The sequence below is a fragment of the Ctenopharyngodon idella genome, chromosome 14 (genome assembly GCF_019924925.1).
Source record: "Ctenopharyngodon idella isolate HZGC_01 chromosome 14, HZGC01, whole genome shotgun sequence".
NCBI classification, from domain to species: domain Eukaryota; kingdom Metazoa; phylum Chordata; class Actinopteri; order Cypriniformes; family Xenocyprididae; genus Ctenopharyngodon; species Ctenopharyngodon idella.
In genome coordinates, this window is record NC_067233.1 from 29853922 (window position 1) to 29872627 (window position 18706).

At 36.2% G+C, this 18706-nt stretch overlaps 1 protein-coding gene and 2 long non-coding RNA genes across 4 annotated transcripts in view; 1 reads left to right on the plus strand and 2 right to left on the minus strand.

Annotated features, from left to right (window-relative positions):
• Positions 1-18706, minus strand: part of LOC127494726 (uncharacterized) — a 578474-nt gene that overhangs the window by 255010 nt on the left and 304758 nt on the right. The window lies entirely within an intron of this gene.
• rlim (ring finger protein, LIM domain interacting) lies at positions 1876-18152 on the plus strand. Of its 2 annotated transcripts, none has more exons than XM_051860846.1 (4): positions 1876-2018; positions 2798-2992; positions 17361-17465; positions 17569-18152. In XM_051860846.1, exons 2-4 carry the CDS (start codon positions 2824-2826, stop codon positions 18150-18152), a joined length of 858 nt encoding a protein of 285 aa, XP_051716806.1. In that variant the 5' UTR covers positions 1876-2018; positions 2798-2823. The 2 variants fall into 2 exon arrangements, with proteins under 2 accessions (XP_051716806.1, XP_051716807.1); XM_051860847.1 differs by having other exon boundaries at positions 17575-18152.
• On the minus strand, positions 17746-18338 carry LOC127494723 (uncharacterized). Its single transcript, XR_007924952.1, has 3 exons — positions 18208-18338; positions 17999-18177; positions 17746-17968 (listed from the first exon to the last, which is right to left on the minus strand). It is a non-coding gene; the product is annotated as an uncharacterized LOC127494723 (long non-coding RNA).

Genomic DNA, 18706 nt, shown 5'->3' on the forward strand with positions numbered 1-18706 from the left:
GTCAAGCTTTGTTACAACCCATGTATGATGTTTTTAATTGCCAAACGTACTGCCTCTAACTTCAAATTTCCTGCACAAAGGTTTGAGCCATAGGTTTGTCAAAATACCGTTTGAATGGACACACATTAACAACAAATGATTTGGAACGTCTTTTCTCCACTCTATCTTTTTAGCTGATAATCAGTTTTTTTTTTCTTGTTCTATGTACATTTATGAAATTATCTGATTTGCATTGATTTGCCTGCTTTCTGTGATCCAGAACTGATATGAAACCAATGTTTAGATGGGTCACAAACCTTCAGTTGAGAAGCACTTTGACCCTTTACAATCAAGGACAAAGCATTAAAATGATTTTAATTTAAAAAAAAAACGAATTCTGAAGAACAACAATGCTTTGCTACCACTTAAGTCAGTTTTCAAAGGTGAACCACTTGAGCAACAAGAATACGCTTTTATGTAAATTTATTTATTGAGACGAGAACCAGGATCATTCAGGAATTAATGTTTTTGACTCTTACAAAGGTCTTTTTTTTTTATTAAAATCTAAGCTACTGTAATATTATGGCTAATGTTAAATGCTCAACAAAAAAAAAAAAAAAATGAAAATGTCTGTCATCATTGTCTCACCCTCATGTTATTCAAAACCTTCTTCTGTAGAGCACGACATATTTTAAAAGTCGATTGGACCCCACTTACTTTCAGTGTATGGAAAATATCATCTTTTGTGTTCCACAGAAGAAAGAAATACAGGTTGGGAATGACATGTGGGTGAGAAAATGGGTGATCCAAGATTGCACTTCTGATTTTTTTGTGTTTGTGTTTAGGAGAAGAGAGATAAATACAAATAATAGGGAGTGAAAATCAGGTTTGAGATTTTTGGGTATAGGCCTATAGTGCCTCCCTGTTTCTCTTCTTTTCTATATAAAATTCATGCATACGAAAAAAAAAAAAAAAAAAAAACACAAAACTTGTACTTCCTGATCAGTTACTCTGAATTTACCAATATATTGCTCACAAAAATTGCAGCACAAACCCTTTATATTATCACTTTTAAAATGTAGGCTACTTGTTTTGTTTTCCTGTGCTGTTTTTGTGTTATTCAGGTCTATAGTTCTGAAATGTGTTAAGGCGCTGCTAATAATGTTGACTCCTTGCGAATATTAAAGTCAGCATGAAACGTAAGTTGAAACTGTCTTTTCTTCCCTATTGTGGCGTATATCTGAGAGCAGGTATAAATGTATAGCGGGACTTGATTTGGTCTATGGGAAATGTTAGAACTCATAAGTGGGAAATAAGCATTAAAATAGCTAATGAATTACTATAATGATTTCACTTGATCTTATACCGAACCTAAATAGCAAATCTGTCGACAATATTAAAATGATTTTCCTTGTTGACTAACATGTTAACACTTTTGTTTTCTGGTGTCTATTTACAAGCTCTTGACATTTAAAAACAAACTGTTGAACACAATTAATCAGCATGTGAACTTAAATCTGCATTTGTATTATCATTTTGGACATACCTTGATAAATAAATGTCAGTGTTATGTTGTGTAATATTGACTACATTAAGAGTCCATAATGTTATAGCAGTATAACTATGGGTTTGATATATTTAATATTATTTCTGAGCCATATTCACTACTAAAAGATAGTCGGATGGAGGCAGTTTCAGCCAAAATAAGCCACATGAGGTGATTGTACAGTGATTTTACCACAGGTACGAACTGTATTTAGGCATGGCACAAAAGCTATTTCCAATGTACTCTGTAAAGGGTTGTCACAAATAACCTACAACATGATGTTGACATAACGCGAGTTTCCACTTCAGCGTTAAATAAGGACTTTTAAGTTGTATTACGTTTCCGCACAATTCCGCACACCGGAAGTAGATTCCTGCTGAAGAGACGGTCGAGAAAATGAACTCCTGAATAGCTGTCAAGAATAACAGTTATAAACATCTACAAGGCAGACAAGGGAACTGTTACTAGATAAGGCTTCGACGGGTTTACTAAGGTATTCTTCTATGTTTTTCCTTATTTCACCAGTCAGTTGTTGTGATCGTCGAAATGACGAAGGGCTCGCTGGCTGTTTTTATCTCACAGCCGTGCTAACATTAGCTTTGCTTTAGCTTAGCATTAGCAAGAAAGCTATTTCTCCATAGTCTACGCGAGCTAACTTGAGCCAGCTTGAGCTCATGCTTCAGCTAACATTAGCCTTCACCCGTTTCCTCGGTTCATGGTTGCTTGAGGTTTGTCGTCACACATTACGAAATATACCGTTGCTGTAATATTACTGATATTAATCATAGCAGCACCTTAATGAACTCCCTTACATTTGTAATGTATTCATTGTGCTAATTATATGTGCCATCGCGGATACACATAAACGTTGTTTGCCTTGAGAATCCTGAGCTTTAGCCTTTAGCCTGTTTAGCTCGCTGATGCCATTTTGTTTTCAGTCAGCTCATTATATCTGAACAGAGACCCGAGAGATCACAGTCTAACTCACGATATTACGCAGTATTTTAAGATGATTGTTCCAGACACCGAGCACGTTCATGTTTTTACCAGTTTCACTAGCTATAGGCAACATCAAAAAGACGCATATAGGAACCGTTTGGCTGGTATTACCATATGATGGTGATTGTATCATAGTGAAGCCATGGTACTGGATAATATCTATTTTCGTTTATTATATAGTTACATGCTGCTCGTGTTGGGCTCTTGCGTCAGTATATGTGTCTGTTGTGTGTGTGTGTGTGTGTGTTTTGACTGATTGACACTGTGTTGTAGTTGGATCTGACATCTGGGTCGCAGTGATGGAGGGTCAGGATAATGCAGATCAGGGCAGCAGTGATCAGTCTGAAATACAGCGCCGAAGACAGCTGGACCGTCTGGACAGAGAAGAGGCCTTCTACCAGTTTGTCAACAATCTTAGTGAGGAAGACTACAGGCTCATGAGAGACAACAATCTGCTTGGCACACCTGGTAAATCCTTTGTTTTTTTTTTGTTTTGTTTTTTTTTTACATGCTGCAAGACAACAACTAATGGCAAAAGTGCTTCATAGAGACATTTTGGTCATTGCATGTGGTGTAACAGTGTTACAGAGCAGGGTCTTTCCGTGTCAACTCAACCAGAGATTCCGGTTTAAGGTGTTTAATTTTGTTAATATCTTTTTTCTGAAGAAAGACAAACATATGTAATGAAAGCCAAAATATTAAATGTCATGGGTAAATATTTACAGAGTAATTCACTATTTTGTAGAGGGGGTCAAAATGGCAATTTTAGCTCAAAGTAATAAAGAAATCTCAGTTTGTTTTTAGATTCTGGTTCTTAAACCTTTCTTTTGATAGCTTCATTTTTAACCACTAAAAATATGTACAATTTATACGGCTGGGACAGTACACCTATCTCCCGATTCGGTACTATCACGATATTTTGGTGCCGATACGATATCGGAGCTCCAGACTAACTTTTCCACTGGTTGCACTGGTGCTACCAATTTTCTTTGTTCGCCACACCAGTTGTGGTAGGGTATGTCTTAATTTGCATACCCTAGTTTTGCACTGATGTAAAAAGACTGAAGTGACATGAGACCTCCCTGTATAGTTCACAGCATTAAACAGCATTTTTCCTTGAGAAAATTTGCCATGTAGCTGATACATACGATATCGAATGTAATTGAATTGCAAGCTTGAGAATCGAAATCGAATTGAATAGTTCAAGCAGAGTGGCTCCATATCTCAGGTGAAAATGGTCATTTTTATCCCCCTTTACAAAACAGTGGATTACTCAGTAAATGTACATCCATGACATTTAATATTTTGGCTTTCATCACTATTTATGTGTGTCTTTCTTCATAAAAAAATATATGAACAAAATCAAACATTTGAGCTGCGGAAGTTTTCGAAATGTGGTTGATTTGACATGGACTCAGCAGTGTTTTATTAATTAATTTATTTCGCAGTACATTATTTTGTATTTTAAATTGAACAGAATTTAAGCTTTCAGTAATATTCTTAATAGACGGAACTGTCGCAAAATGCAACTATTTAGTCGCAGTCTGGAGCCCTGGATTAATCTGTACTTAATTTATTCAGGGAAGACCATACAGTATTATTTTATATTTGATTCCTTATTAAATTTCTTTAGTATTTCTTTCCTTAATACTACTGTTAGACCTACCTGGAAAAAAAAAACTTAAAGCACTGTTTATTTTATTTGTATCTTTATTCTGTTTATTTGTGCTACTGCTTGTAAATTGTTTATTTGTTCTTATTTTATTACTGACTGTTTACTTGTCTTTTTCATGAATTCAGTTCAGAGTTTGAAATCAGGCTTGGCTGTGTGTAAGCTATTGTGCAACAATTGCCCCATTGTAAAAACAAAAATGCACTGAATGACTCACTACCTTTACATGTGCACCAATAATGTGATTATTTCTCATAATCAGAGTAAGGTCTGGACCACAGTAAGATGTTTACATGACATGAGCAGAACTCTTCACTCCAGTTTACATGCAATTTTCATTACTCTGATTATTCGCTAGTAATAAGTATGGTTATACCACACTCAGATAGGCATACAGTATGCATGTTACCGGCATGTTGTTTTAATCTACTCTTATCAAATTCAAAATACATTTTTTATGGACGTACTGGATATTATTCGGCGCTGTGATGAACGTTGCAATGTCGGGTTTGCCTATGCTGCCGTCACGTTCTTTGCGCCGTCTGGAGTTTAGCAATTTGGAGAAGAGTAAACTTCATAATAATGTCATTGATTAAGTTGTGTGAATGACACACGGCATCTGTGTACGTCCGAGCGGCAATAATGCGATTAAGGTGTTTACATGCCCATTTATTACGATTAAAATTGGCGTACACCACCCAGTTTAATGCGATTATGGTTACTACTATCATGAATTTAATTGCATTCATTTGATTGAAGTATTGTTTACATGAGGTAAAGTTTAATCGCAAAATTGCCAAAATCCCATTATAATCACATTATGAGGTGCATGTAAACGCACTCAATGTCTGTAAAAATCCTGATTGCAGCATCCCTATAAATCTACATGTTGAAAAGAAGGCTTCAAAAAGATCAGTATCGGTGATCGTATCTTTGATACTGATTTTGATTGTCTCAAAATCCTGATCGGAGCACCCTTATTGGGAACGTATTTCATTTTACTGAGTAACGATATGGTTTCCCTGCATCCAGTTTTATGTTTATCTGTCTCATGAGACTTGCAAAATTCAGTGTTAGCACTTCATAGATGAATTATTGACCCTCTGAGGTCATTTACACCTGTTTAATAACATTCAAAATGGTCAGACAAAACATTTAATTCACAAATCAAGGTTTGAGCAATAAAAATAATGATTTCACTCTCTTTCTGTTGTGAAAGATCAAAGTAGATACCACAGAATTTCTGTGCTGGTCTTTACCCCTTCAAAATGACAAAAAGAACCATAAATTAGTCCACACTAGGGCTGGGTGATACAGCTATTATAATTTATATTTCAATGTTTTCCAAATTTTTCAGGTGTTATTTGATGTATATATCGTTGTTTTTGCATTTGCTCTTGATTTAAAGAAGAAAAAAAAAAAATAAAAAAATCTGGATAGAGCAGCTGTTACAAAGTACTTGTATAATGTTTACTCTATGATCAGCACTGTTTGTTTATTTATTTATTTATTTATTTATAATCATACAATAAGTGTAATCTTCTTCTTACAAAAAGTTCTTTGAAGAACAAAGAAACCAACGTGCGTGTTTATTTTAGCACTTCCGTCAGTGAAACGACACACTACAGCCAGTACAACATTGAAATTAATATCAGTAAATAATGGTAACCTGTTAAATAATATAAGAAAATAATATAAAAAAATAGTAATATAAATAGTACAAGAAATTTAAATATTTTAAAAAACATTCGTTTATATTTCCCCACAAAGATGCGTCATATAGCTTTCCGCTCTGTGCTTTTTGTGAGGGCTGTGGGACACCACCTGGCAAGAGATCTATTTTCTAATACCTTCATGTTATCTCCTGATGTTACAAGCAACTGACACTTGTTGTAAAAGGTCTGAAGAGCGAGTTTTGTCTTCCGCAGGGGCAAGATGTTTAGGCTATGTTTGATTTTTGTGCTGCCCGAGAAACTGAAATGTTACAAGCAACTGACACTTGTTGTAAAAGGTCTGAAGAGCGAGTTTTGTCTTCCGCAGGGGCAAGATGTTTAGGCTATGTTTGATTTTTGTGCTGCCCGAGAAACTGAAACTAAAATCACTGGCGTGTGTGAAATGCGCTATACAAATAAACTTGACTAGCCCTATCAAGCCTAATAACAAACACAAACTGTGTTAAATAGAATTTGACGTGCAAGCAAAAAGGTATCTGTACTACAGCGTTTTTCTACTTTACCACAGTAAAGAATGTGAATATAACAGGCCTAATTAAAAGTGAACCAAAGGAAGAAATGTTTATAATCCCCTGTGAAAATGGGTAAGATGTGAGTGAAGATTTGGGAAAAGAAACAAGAGATTCCATGTCCAGTGGAATAATTAATGGAATACCGTTAATTTCGGTGATAATCGGGTGACCAGATCGCAAAACAATACAAAGCCAACAAAGCTTAAATTTATGGGCTCACGTACCTCTCGTTCGTCATGAATCCAAATGTTTCCATGACTGCGATGTAACAGTTAATTATATTATTCACAAAGATTTGTGCTTCACTCGTGTCATAATATTCACGTAAAACATTCACATACTAAAAAAAAAAAAAGTGTTTTGGCGTGTCACTGCCGGTGCTACTCAGCCACCGGTGGTGTGGTTGTCAAGTTTACTGGAACCGCACTATTGGCTACAATGCTTAACACTGCAAAAACATGTTGAAAATATAAACCTTTGATGCTCTTCACAAAATTCTTACACAAATAGGCTTCAGGCACTCCCTTGCATATCAGCCGTCACTCGTGAGAAGAGAAAGGGGAGTGAAATTGGCTTACTGTTTTTATAAACAAAACTTTTAATCCCAATATACATGATATTCCCTAATTTTATATCATTAGCAAAAATTGTGTGATTATTGTTAATATTCAATGTATTGCCCAGCCCTAGTCTATACTGTTTGCTGTTCCAAGTCTTTTAAAGCCATACAGTAGATAGGTGTAAGGAACAGACCTTATGTTTATTATGCAAAAGTTATTATACACAGAAAATCTCCCATTAATATTGTAACTCTCATCTTACTCACATGTAAACATATTCAAACCTGGTGTCTCAAGCCTGGTGTGATGCATTTTGATTCCAGTGGTGACAACCAATGATGCTTGACATGTGATTCATGACCATTCACTGCTAGTGATGCACCAAAATTAGTTTTTTTACTGAAACGGCAAACACAATTTTTTTTTTTTTTTTTCAGCCGAATAACGTATATTTAATAATCGTTTAAATGAGTTGTATATAATCATTTAATTTTTTTCATCAACTTTCTAATTACATAATTCAGTTTCTACTCCAGTTTGTTGAAATATAAACATTTGAGCAGTGGCTGTAAATAATAATTTGTTTTCATGACCGATTAATTCAAACATACATTAAATAATGAAGACATCATATCACTGAATGGCTTTCATGAGGTAAACGTAACATTACGTGGCGTTGTTAACAAGTTGTTTTATTGATGTTCAATGTATGTTTCTTGATGTAACTTAAGGCTGCGTGATTTGGGAAAAAAATCTAATTGCAATTTTTCTGGTTAAAATTGCAATTGCGATTTAAAAAATAAAATTATAAAGAACACAAGGTTTGTTGGGCTTGTTTATAGGGCTGCACAATTTACCCCAAAAAGTTGTTTTTATGTGACTAATAATAATTATGATCATGATTAATTATCATTATTGTTATCATAATTTATCATAATTATTATAAAAATATTAAACAAAATAATAAATATTACTATTATAATAACACTATTTCTCTATAAAATACCAGATGTTTAAGTATTTAAGAATAAATATATGATTATTATTATTATTATTTATTATTATTATTATTATTATTAAGTATTTAATAAAGTATTTCTTTTCCTATTTTTACCCAAAATAGGGTGTTGTGAGCATAAAGGCACCCACACACTACAAGATAATCTGGCTGATTTTGGGCCCAATTCTCCCCTTCTGACAATTCTAAGTTTGATTTATCTAGATCAGGGATGGGCAGCTTCAGTCCTGGATGGCCACTTTCCTGCAGAGTTAAGCTCCAACCCTGGTAAAAACTAACCTGCTTGTAGCTTTGTAGTAATCCCGAAGACACTGATTAGTTGGTTCAGGTGTGTTTGATTAGGATTGGAGCTGAACTCTGCAGGACAGTGGCCCTCCAAGACCTAATGCCAAGTTTACACTACAGGTTTTTAAGCCCGATTTGCAAGTTAACGAGCTCGCCGACAGGTTAGGCTGTGATCGGGGGAAAATCAGCAAGTGATTGGCGCTCGCCAGTCTTTATGTGTGAACTACTCAACGACACATCAAAGAGGCTCACTGACGCGTCGTCGACACCTCGCAGATGCCAGACAAATATCTAGCATGCTAAATATCTGGAGCTGTCGGCCGACTCGATATCCTGTGGTGTCACGTGGCGCGGCGCAACAACCAATGAACTATACACCGATGTCTGTGGAAGCAGCAATAACAATCCATTCAAATATAATTTGCCGACGTTTATTCATATCAGATACACATTGTGTAAGTAACTATAAAGCTCATTCACTCTATATATACAGTATTAAGATCAAGGTCATTACATAGGTTTTTTTAAATGACAAAACACTCACTTGAACATATTTGAGAATCGGAATATCAGATCGTTGATGACATGGTGAGAAAAGCAATACATCTGTCATACAGTGTGGCCGGCTGGCCTTGGTGTGTCACGTGACAAGCATGACGCGTCGTCATGGAAACAATAAAGGGAAACGTTCTAAAATACGCCTTAACTCTGGGAGGTCAGACAGAATGTTTTAAACTTATGTGTGAAAGGGTTATTTTAATTTTAATTAAATTTAATTCAAAATTTAATCTAATTTCCTCCCAACATCCATTTTCAAATAAAGTCCTTGGGTGACAGCTCGTGTAGTGTGTAATCTCCTGTTGAAGCTCATTTAGGTAGTGTCGCGTAGTGTGAACACTACAACGACTTCAAGACTTTACAGCAAGTTACGTAGTCTGACGTTTAAAGTCCTGTAGTGTAGTTTTGTCATGGTACCAAAATTCCAGTAGTCGGTACCAATACCATTAAAATGTTACGGTCTCGGTACCAATTTCGGTACCACAGGAAAATCTGTTGGAACTATTTCACTATTTTATTTAACTACTATTTTAAAAAACTGATTAAATGTGATGGTAATCATACATATAAACATTTGGAATATATATATATATATATATATATATATATATATATATATATATATATATATATATATATATACATACATACATACATACATACATACACACACACACACACACACACACACACACACACACACACACACACACACCTCAATTAAATAAATTTTGAAATATAAAAAATAAATAAACAAATGCTTAAACATTCATTTTATAACAGACGTGCATGTTTAAGCACTTCCGTCAGTGAAACCACACACTACAGCCATTAAAACTATGAAATAAATATCAAGATATACAATGGTAATCTAAATAATAAGGAAGTTAAGTATTATTTTAAAAAACATTTGTTTTATATTTCCACACAAAGATGCATCATATAGCCACTCTGCACTTTCAGAGGGATGTGGGACACGAGCAGGAAAAGAGACCATCTCTTTTATATCTTCGTTATCTCCTGATGTTACAAGCAACTGACACTTGTTGTAAAAGGTCTGAAGAGCGAGTTTTATCTTCAGACATTCAGGCTAGGTTTGATTTTTGCACTGCCAAAGAAAGCAAAACTAAAAGTCACCGGCGTGTGTGAAACGCGCTATACAAATAAACTTGACGTGCCTTATAAAGTCTAATAACGAGCACGAACTGTGTTAAATAGAAATTGACATGCAAGCAAAAAGGTTTCTGTCCTATGGTGTTTTTCTATTTTACCACAGTAAAGAATGCAAATATAATAGGCCTAATTAAAAGCAAACTAAAGGAAGAAACATTTATAATCCCCTGTGTGAGTGAAGATTTGGGAAAAGAAACAAGAGATTCCATGTTCAGTGGAATAACTAATGGAATATTGTTTAATTCTCTGATAATCAGGTGACCAGATCGCGATTCGCAAAACAGAATACAAACCCGACAAAGCTTAAATTTATGGACTCGCGTACCTCTCTCATTCGGCATGAACCAAAATGCTTCCATGGCTGCAATGTCACACTTAATTGCTAACCTATTATTTCTTCTGTAAACAAAGCTTTGTGCTTCACTCATGTCATATTCACGTAAATACTGGCAGAGCCCTATCAGTGGGTACCGAAAATACCCGGATACTCAGTACTCCTGGTACTAAAGAAATTTTGGTATCGTCACATTTTCAAAATTTCAGTACCGGCTTGGTACTGAAGTACCGGTACTTTTGACAACACTACTGTAGTGTAAACTTGGCTTAAGTTGCCCATCCCTGATATTGATGGTTTCTTTCTTCTGTTGAACACAAAAGAAGATATTTTGAAGAATGTTGGTAACCAAACAGTTAATGGACCCCATTGACTTCCATAGTGAAAATAAATAAATAAATAAATAAAAAAATACTATGAAAGTCAATGAGGGTCCATCAACTGTTTGGTTACTGACATTCTTCAAAATATCATCTTTTGTGTTCCGCAGAAGAAAGAGATTCATACAGGTTAGGAACAATTTGAGGGTGAGTAAATGATTGAATTTTAATTTTTGGCTGAACTATCCCTTTAAGAGTGATTGAATCTGGGTGGAAGAACGTTGGGCCGCACTGATCTCAAATCGTAACAAGAACTTCAGGCAGATATACGGGGCCAAGCGCAATGTGCATTGCACTGTGAACTAACATGAACAAACAATGAACTGTTGTATATGTATTAACTAATGTTAAAATCCCCCTGTAGTCAATAATTTAATCTTTTAAAACTCGTCTTTTATCATCAAAATGACATATTTAAACATTTTCCTGTGGGGGAAAAAAAAAAAAAAAAAATTCTTCGTGCCTTAACCCTTAAAGGACTAGAGCATTTTTGGGGCTCCTGACTCGCCTGCACTTTTCTCTGGTTTTCTAACCCATTCTAGCTGTCAGCATCAAGTGCCATATCATTTTAAACAGGACAACTTGAAGTTTCAGTTTAGCTCATTTAAAGTGCCAATTTTACATTTATTTTGTCTGAGAATGGATAAAATTCCCAGAATTAAAAAAAAAAACGCCAGCAAAAATCTAGTGTTTTTCACTGTAAACTCACACAAAACCTCCTGAAGTTTGAATTTTTTTCTTTTAAAAAGTTATATTTGGATGTTTTAAACTTTCAGATGAAATTTTGTATAAATTTAACAATCTCTAAGCAAGTTATAGCCATTTGTTACAATATTATTCTAGATAAAACTACAATATTACTCTTTAGAGATAAACAGGTGTACTTATTTATTGATGATGTGTGTCCAAAAAAGACCAGGGAGTAAAATTAATACAAAAAAATGTAATACAACAGAACACTAAAGCAAAAGTGACTTATTAGAGAAATATATTTTCAATCTGAACATGAATAAAAACAAATAGTGTTGCAAGTAATGAAAACAATTATGAAAATTGTCTTGTGCAATGAAAATAAAAACAGTGCAAAGTTTTTTTTTTTCACAAAATACACACAAAATGAGAGAGAAAAATAAGTAGTTCAACTGAATTACTAATGTTAATGGTCTTCACAAACTATAAAATAAATATTTAGATAATATAACAACCAAACAGAGCAGTCCTGTGGCTGTACTCCTCACGTTCGCGTCGCATTTGATTGCACTGTTTCACTGTATAGAGACACGTTTGAAAACATAAATTGCAATAACTTATCTGATGTGAAACTGTTTTATCCTCATATTTGGTTCATGTTATGTCAAAGTCATGCTTTGTAACATGAGTGTTCTCATTCAAATCGGTTATTTTTGTTTGTTTTCATACACGCAGATACACGCGCACGCAAATACTTTCACTTTTCGCTTATTCATACTTCCAAAGAAACATGATAGTATCGTGGTCCAAATGACCAAAACATATGTTTATTGGTTGAGATGATGGTTTGAACCAATCTGGGCATAGGAGGCAGGACTAGGCATCAACAATCGTTCCTGTTTGGCTTAGGGGAACAAACCACATGCATTGCCTTAACGAATCAATGCTGCAGATTTTGATGACGTAACCAGTCTCACCACGGAGCCTCTGAATGTCAGAATGCGATAAACGTGATATCACTGGAAAGCCGAGAATCTACATTTTAAAGCATACAGATTGGATTAGCGGTTCAAGTTATTAAACATTTTAGAATGATAGTTCTTTTTGGCCGCCGGCGGCCGTCTCGGTTTGTGAGGGTTAAAATAGCTTGAATGCAACTCTACACCCTTGTCTCATTTAGTATACAGGGGTCCAGGAATATGCTAATTAGCCCTGCCTCCACTCACTCGCACAAGCTTACTGAGGTAAACGCTGCACAATGGTGTCGTCAGTGGAGAAAGTCATATAGTTCATACTAACATCATAATATACATCATACACCCGCTATATTGCTAAATACCGATTTTTCTTATCAACAGAAAAATATACCAGGATAACCTGGCTTCTTGAGACTCCTCTGCTTCAGAACGGTCATAGTTAATGATATGCTAAAGCCTGTCGGCACGTTGACGTGATTGGTTACAAGGTAGTTTGTGATGTCACAAACACCAACAACGATTTCAAACCGCGTTTTTGAAACTGTCTTTAGATCACTGCAGTTTTAAATAGAAAAATAATCAGCAATGGTGTTGACTTATGAATTTGCACATGGTTTGTCTTAAAGCATATTAAAAACGCTGCATAGATATATAAACAACATTTAAAAACTTGATTTTCTCCACAGGATTTACTACGATCAAGCCACTCAGGCTTGTAATTGCTTCTTATTACAAGTTTGGAATGATGTTTGGTGGGGTTTGTTTCACAAATAAATGCAAGTCAATCTCAGCCCTTGCAGAGATGAATCAGCATTTACTGCAATTGAGCCACTCTAAACTTTAACATTAAACGCGCTGTGCATATATTCAATTAAAAATTGCAGCCTTCTGAACTATGTAATGATCTAAATCGTGATTTCGATTTTTATTTTGGTTAATCGTGCAGCCCTACTATAACTAGTAGATTGGTTTGTTTGCTCCCCATTTGAACTACAGATGTTACACCACATTAAGAGCGTCTAAACGACATTTATTGTTTAAATGATGAAATTTTGGTGAATCACTTAACACAGCATAACATATTTCAATGTTTTAAACTGAACGCAAGCCTCAATGAATTTGAGAGCTACACTATATGGGCAAAAGCTTGCATGCATCTGCTCGGCCATGGAAACCCATTCCATGTAGCTCCCACTGCACAGTTTTTGTGCTGATATTAATGCCAGTGGAAGTTTGAAACTCTTCAGCTATGGTATCAGCAGAGTGTTGCCGACTTTTATTAACGTTTACGAACCATGCTCCTCAGCGCTCGGTCACCCTGCTTTGTGACACTATATGGTTGCTGCTGTTCCTAAACGCTTCCACTTTCCCATAATACCTCTTACAGTTGACCATGGAAATATCTAGCCAGGATGAAATTTCACGAATGGCAAAGGTATCATCCTATCACAATACCATGCCTAAATTCACTCTGCTCTTCAGAACAACTTTTTTTTTTTGCAAATGTTTGTAAATGCAGACTGCTTGGCTAGGTGCTTGAGGTTATACCCTTGTGTCAATGGGTCTAATTAAAAAACCTGATTTCAATAATTAAGAGGTGTGTCCCTATACTTTTGTCCATATAGTGTACATCTATGTACTTTTTTAAAAACACCAGAACACATTCAGCTGTCTTGTCATTTTGATTCGGAAATTACATCGAGACCACAGGGTCTTTCACAGGTGTTTCGATTCACTTCTTAGGTCTTTTTGTAAGCAGACACATTCCCATTTAGCTTTGCATTTTTCTTTAATGGTTTGCCTGTTGTTTCTGTGCTCAGAAACAAGTAAACAAACAAAACACAAACTTATGAAGCCACCCAATCATTTTATGTCCCAGGACAGTGGAAAAGAATGTTATTTTGGAGCATCCTTTAGCCGTGCACCCTGCCAGGAGATGGCATTGAATAGACATTTCTTGTCCTTGTAAGTCCGGTGGTTTTCAGTACTGTCCTGTTCTGTTGCTGTTTAATGAGTCTTTCTGGACAGCTACTGCATAAAGACTAGATAATTCATTTAGTTTTGAAACTCATGTTTGATGCAATATTCTGCATATCAAACTTCGTCGTAAGACATGATACTATTGGAAAGTATCTTCGAGGTATTGCATCACAAAAACCATGCCATTTGAAATGTATGTCTTGTAAACTGTTACACATTTTGCCCCCCATACACCTGACATTAACGTGCTTTGTAAGATTGGATCAGATCTCACTTGACCACATTAAATGCCAGGTGTAAATGCGTTCAAAATGTGTGCACAATTATAAATGGATTGTGATTGGATCATTGGAACCACATTCGGAGGTGGCCTGGGTCTGATTGCATTTAAATAAAGTGTAAATGCGATGTGTTTCCATTATCTGGATTCAGCTATGAAAGTAATATGTATTGAGGTTACACTGCATATAATGATTAATGTCACTAAGGGTTGGCGATATGACGATATGATCTTATTTCACCATATTAGAATTTTTTTCGCAATAACTATATATATATATATAATTTATAAATATATTTATTTTTATTTATTTGGGCTGTTGATTTAACGTGTTAATTATATTAATTAATTACGGTAAAAAATAATGCGTTAATTATTAACGAATTTAATGCACTTGCACCGCCCCAGACCTACGTAGGTCATCTGACATTTCGTACAGTTGACTGATGACGAATATGATGCAGGGCAACAACTGCATGATGTAGCTTATAGAATGCAGTTAGAATGTACCTAAAATTCCATATATTGGGGCAAAAATGCCCATGTATGAGCTTTTGACTCGTCATTTAGCATCATTTGATATAGTTAAGCTATATCACATGAGCAACGAGTGCAATATCACACGAGTAACGAGCGCAGTATCACTCGAGTGCTGCACAAGTGCGAATGCGTTACTGATTTTATACAACAGTTCAATAAATCAGAAGTTAATATGGTTATTTTTGACACACTATTCTCTGTTTTGCTCAATTTTGCCAATGTAAATATGAAGACAAAGCAGAACTTTTCATCTCCTAGCAACACACAGCAGTGTTTCATTTCTGAATCAACGTTTTGAATGAATCGGGTGAACCAATGATTCAATGGGCCATTCATAAAGAAAACAATTTACTTCACTCCTGAATGAATCAGCCATTTTAACGAATCGAATGAATGAATCAACCAATCAATCAATCAATCAATCAATCAGTCAATGACTTAATCATTAAGATATTTACCGCCACCTACTGGCAGGTTTTAGAGTAATTTTATTTAATTAAACTAATCCTTATTAAAGATAGGCCTACAAAATGTATTCAGTCAGGAGCAGTGACTGATTTTTTCTTTGCCTTTTGCTGTTTAATTAACATTATCATACCGCCCATGTCATGGAATGAAGCTGGAAATGCAATCCAGATATAAAAAATATCCATATACTCTTGGGATGTAAAGAGGGCTTTTGTTTGTTGTTGCATTATCCAGTGAATATTTTTGGGGGTTATTTTCCTTTTATTATATGATTATTGCACTCTTTTATACAAGCACAGGGGGGAGGCATACATAGACCAAAAGAAATAGACAAGAACCAATTAAGTTTTCGTGCAATATATTCAAAGCCATGTGAAGCCATTCCATAGCTTAATGTGAGGGACAGAAGAATGTTTACATCGTTATATTAAAGTTTGCGGCTGTCAATCATTCTCTGTTCAGTATTCACACAGCGCGTCTCGTTCGGATACGACCGTCAGCATGGTAAAACTCTCTCCAGTATGATATATTCAAATTATAATTCCTGATCTGTAGATAAAGAATGAATTGGCATCAAACATGAATTGGCATCAAACGCAAAATAACTGGAATTTAAAACCGTAAAGAAACAAATGATCCATAAACTGTTGGAAAGATACACTAGGATTTATGCACTTGACATTTCTTCTCTTTGTGCCATAAACTTTTCAAGGCACACTTGTGCAGTGCTGTGCACTGTGACTGTTGCTTTAAGCACATCATTCTGCACCTGGGATGCGCATAATTTGTGCCACTCTGTTTTGATATGTTTCATATTATCATGGTTTTGCGCACTGAAAGATTATTAAAAATAAAATCTGATTCTTTCCTATATACATTTAAAATAAGCATATTTTAATTTTATATTATTTGTGCGTGTGTGTGTATATATAATATATATACTCAATTTTGTATATGTGTGTGTATAATTTACATTCATATATAATATTATATAATTGAGTATATTAATACATGAATGTATTTTATAATACAAATAGTTTGTAATTTGTTTTTATTAACAGGTTTAGATTTTATAAAATTACTCTGCAAAGGTTTTTTTCAAGAATTATATTTGCTGCTGACTTATACTCACTTCATTTATGATTATTTTTATTATTTTGTTGTTTTCTCTATCATGAAGTAGTGTGTAATAAAGTGGATTCTGGATTGTTTAACAAATAAGAGTGACCATCAGTTCATACTATATATGAATTATACATTTTATGGCCTTTTCTCTAATTGGTCAGTTTGTTGTGATTATTTCAGTTATCTACTGATTTGAATAAATTACTTATTTAAAGGTGTTAACTGTAATCTTACGCTGCAAAATAACTATCAAAATATTACATTCATCACAATTATTTAAAGAATGAAGCACACAAAAAATGCATGACAAAGCCCTAAAATAGACAATTAATCGTCTGAATCGCCAAAGCCCTAAAACTGGCAATTATTCGGCATAACCACAGTTATTTTTTGGACAATTAATTGTCAGCCAAATTTCATAATTGTGACAGTCCTAACAGTAATCAGTTCATTTCATTGGTCTGATTGACTTTGCCTAGGTTACACATCCCTGCAAAATCCCCAGTTTTTCTCTGTTGTCACAAAATTTAACTATTATGTTTCTTGGTTAGGTGAAATTACAGCAGATGAACTTTTGAGCCGCCTTCGGCAGGTAAAGGATGGCCCTGAGTCGCCAAGCAATGGCACCACTGAGGAAAGAAGGGAGGGGCCTGGTGGTAAGTCAGTTGTAAATTGCCCAGTTAGTATATAAAATTCACATTTTCCAGGTGACTTTACTTGTGATTCTGCCCTGTTTTGATCATTTCTTGTTATTCTTAGTAACAGAGGTGGAGGGCACTGAGGAAAATCCCAGTGGGGAGACCCTTCTTGACTGGCTCAACACAGTACGACAGACGGGGAATACAACAAGGAGCGGTTACCGGGGTAACCAGTCATGGCGGGCTGTGAGCCAAACCAATCCCAACAGTGGCGATTTCCGTTTCAGTTTGGAGATCAATGTCAATCGCAACATTGCTGAACAGCAAACGCAGACAGAAAGGCTGGAAGGGGGCCAGGAAAGAGCAGATGGCCCTGTGTCTGAGCCGGAGAGTCTCATGGAGACTGCAGAGGTGGTTGAAGAACCAGTGGTAGACGAGCTGGCTGTTATAGTAGAGCCAGAGCTGCCAGTTCCTAGCACCCTGTCTCTAAACCGGGAAGTTAATGCATCAGCTCCCCCAACCTTAGCTCCCCCAACCTTAGCTCCCCCAACCTTAGCTCCTCCAACCTTAGCTCCTCCAACCTTAGCTCCTCCAACCCTAGCTCCTCCAACCCTAGCTCCTCCAACCCTAGTTCCCCCAACCCTGGCTCCCCCAACCCTGGCTCCCCCAACCCTAGTTCCCCCAACCCTAGTTCCCCAACCCTAGTTCCCCCAGCTATAGCTCCCCCAACCTTGGCTCCCCCAACCTTGGCTCCCCCAACCTTGGCTCCCCCAACCTTGGCTCCCCCAACCTTGCCTCCAGTGGAGCAACCACGTAGGGGTCAAATAAGAGCTCGCAGTAGAAGCCCAGAGCAGCGTCGGACAAGGGCTCGTACTGCAAGAGGTCGTTCACCGCTCAACCTGGAAAGATTGGATGGACTTCCGCCTACTCAGCATGGCCTACCTTCTCGACATCCTGAGATCCTTCCTGAGCCCCAGGTAGAGGGAAGCTCAAGGACTCGGCAATTGTTTTTGTCCAGACAGAGCACTGTGGAAATGGAAACTCAAGAACTGGGAACAGCACCTGACTTACCTGGAACACCACAGGAAAGAGAGATAAATGCTGGAGAGACAGGAGCCTCAGGTCGTCGTCCTCCAACCATAATGCTGGATTTGCAGGTACGTAGGGTGCGTCCCGGAGAGTACCGCCAGAGAGACAGCATTGCTAATCGCACAAGGTCTCGTTCGCAGACGTCCAATAACACTTTATTATATGAGACT

Bases quoted from the DNA above. Each gene is read 5' to 3' on its own strand.
- rlim (XM_051860846.1), top strand. From the start codon at position 2,824: ATGGAGGGTCAGGATAATGCAGATCAGGGCAGCAGTGATCAGTCTGAA. The intron at 2,993-17,360 runs GTAAATCCTTTG...TTTCTTGGTTAG, and splicing joins CAATCTGCTTGGCACACCTG to GTGAAATTACAGCAGATGAA. The intron at 17,466-17,568 runs GTAAGTCAGTTG...TGTTATTCTTAG, and splicing joins AAGAAGGGAGGGGCCTGGTG to TAACAGAGGTGGAGGGCACT.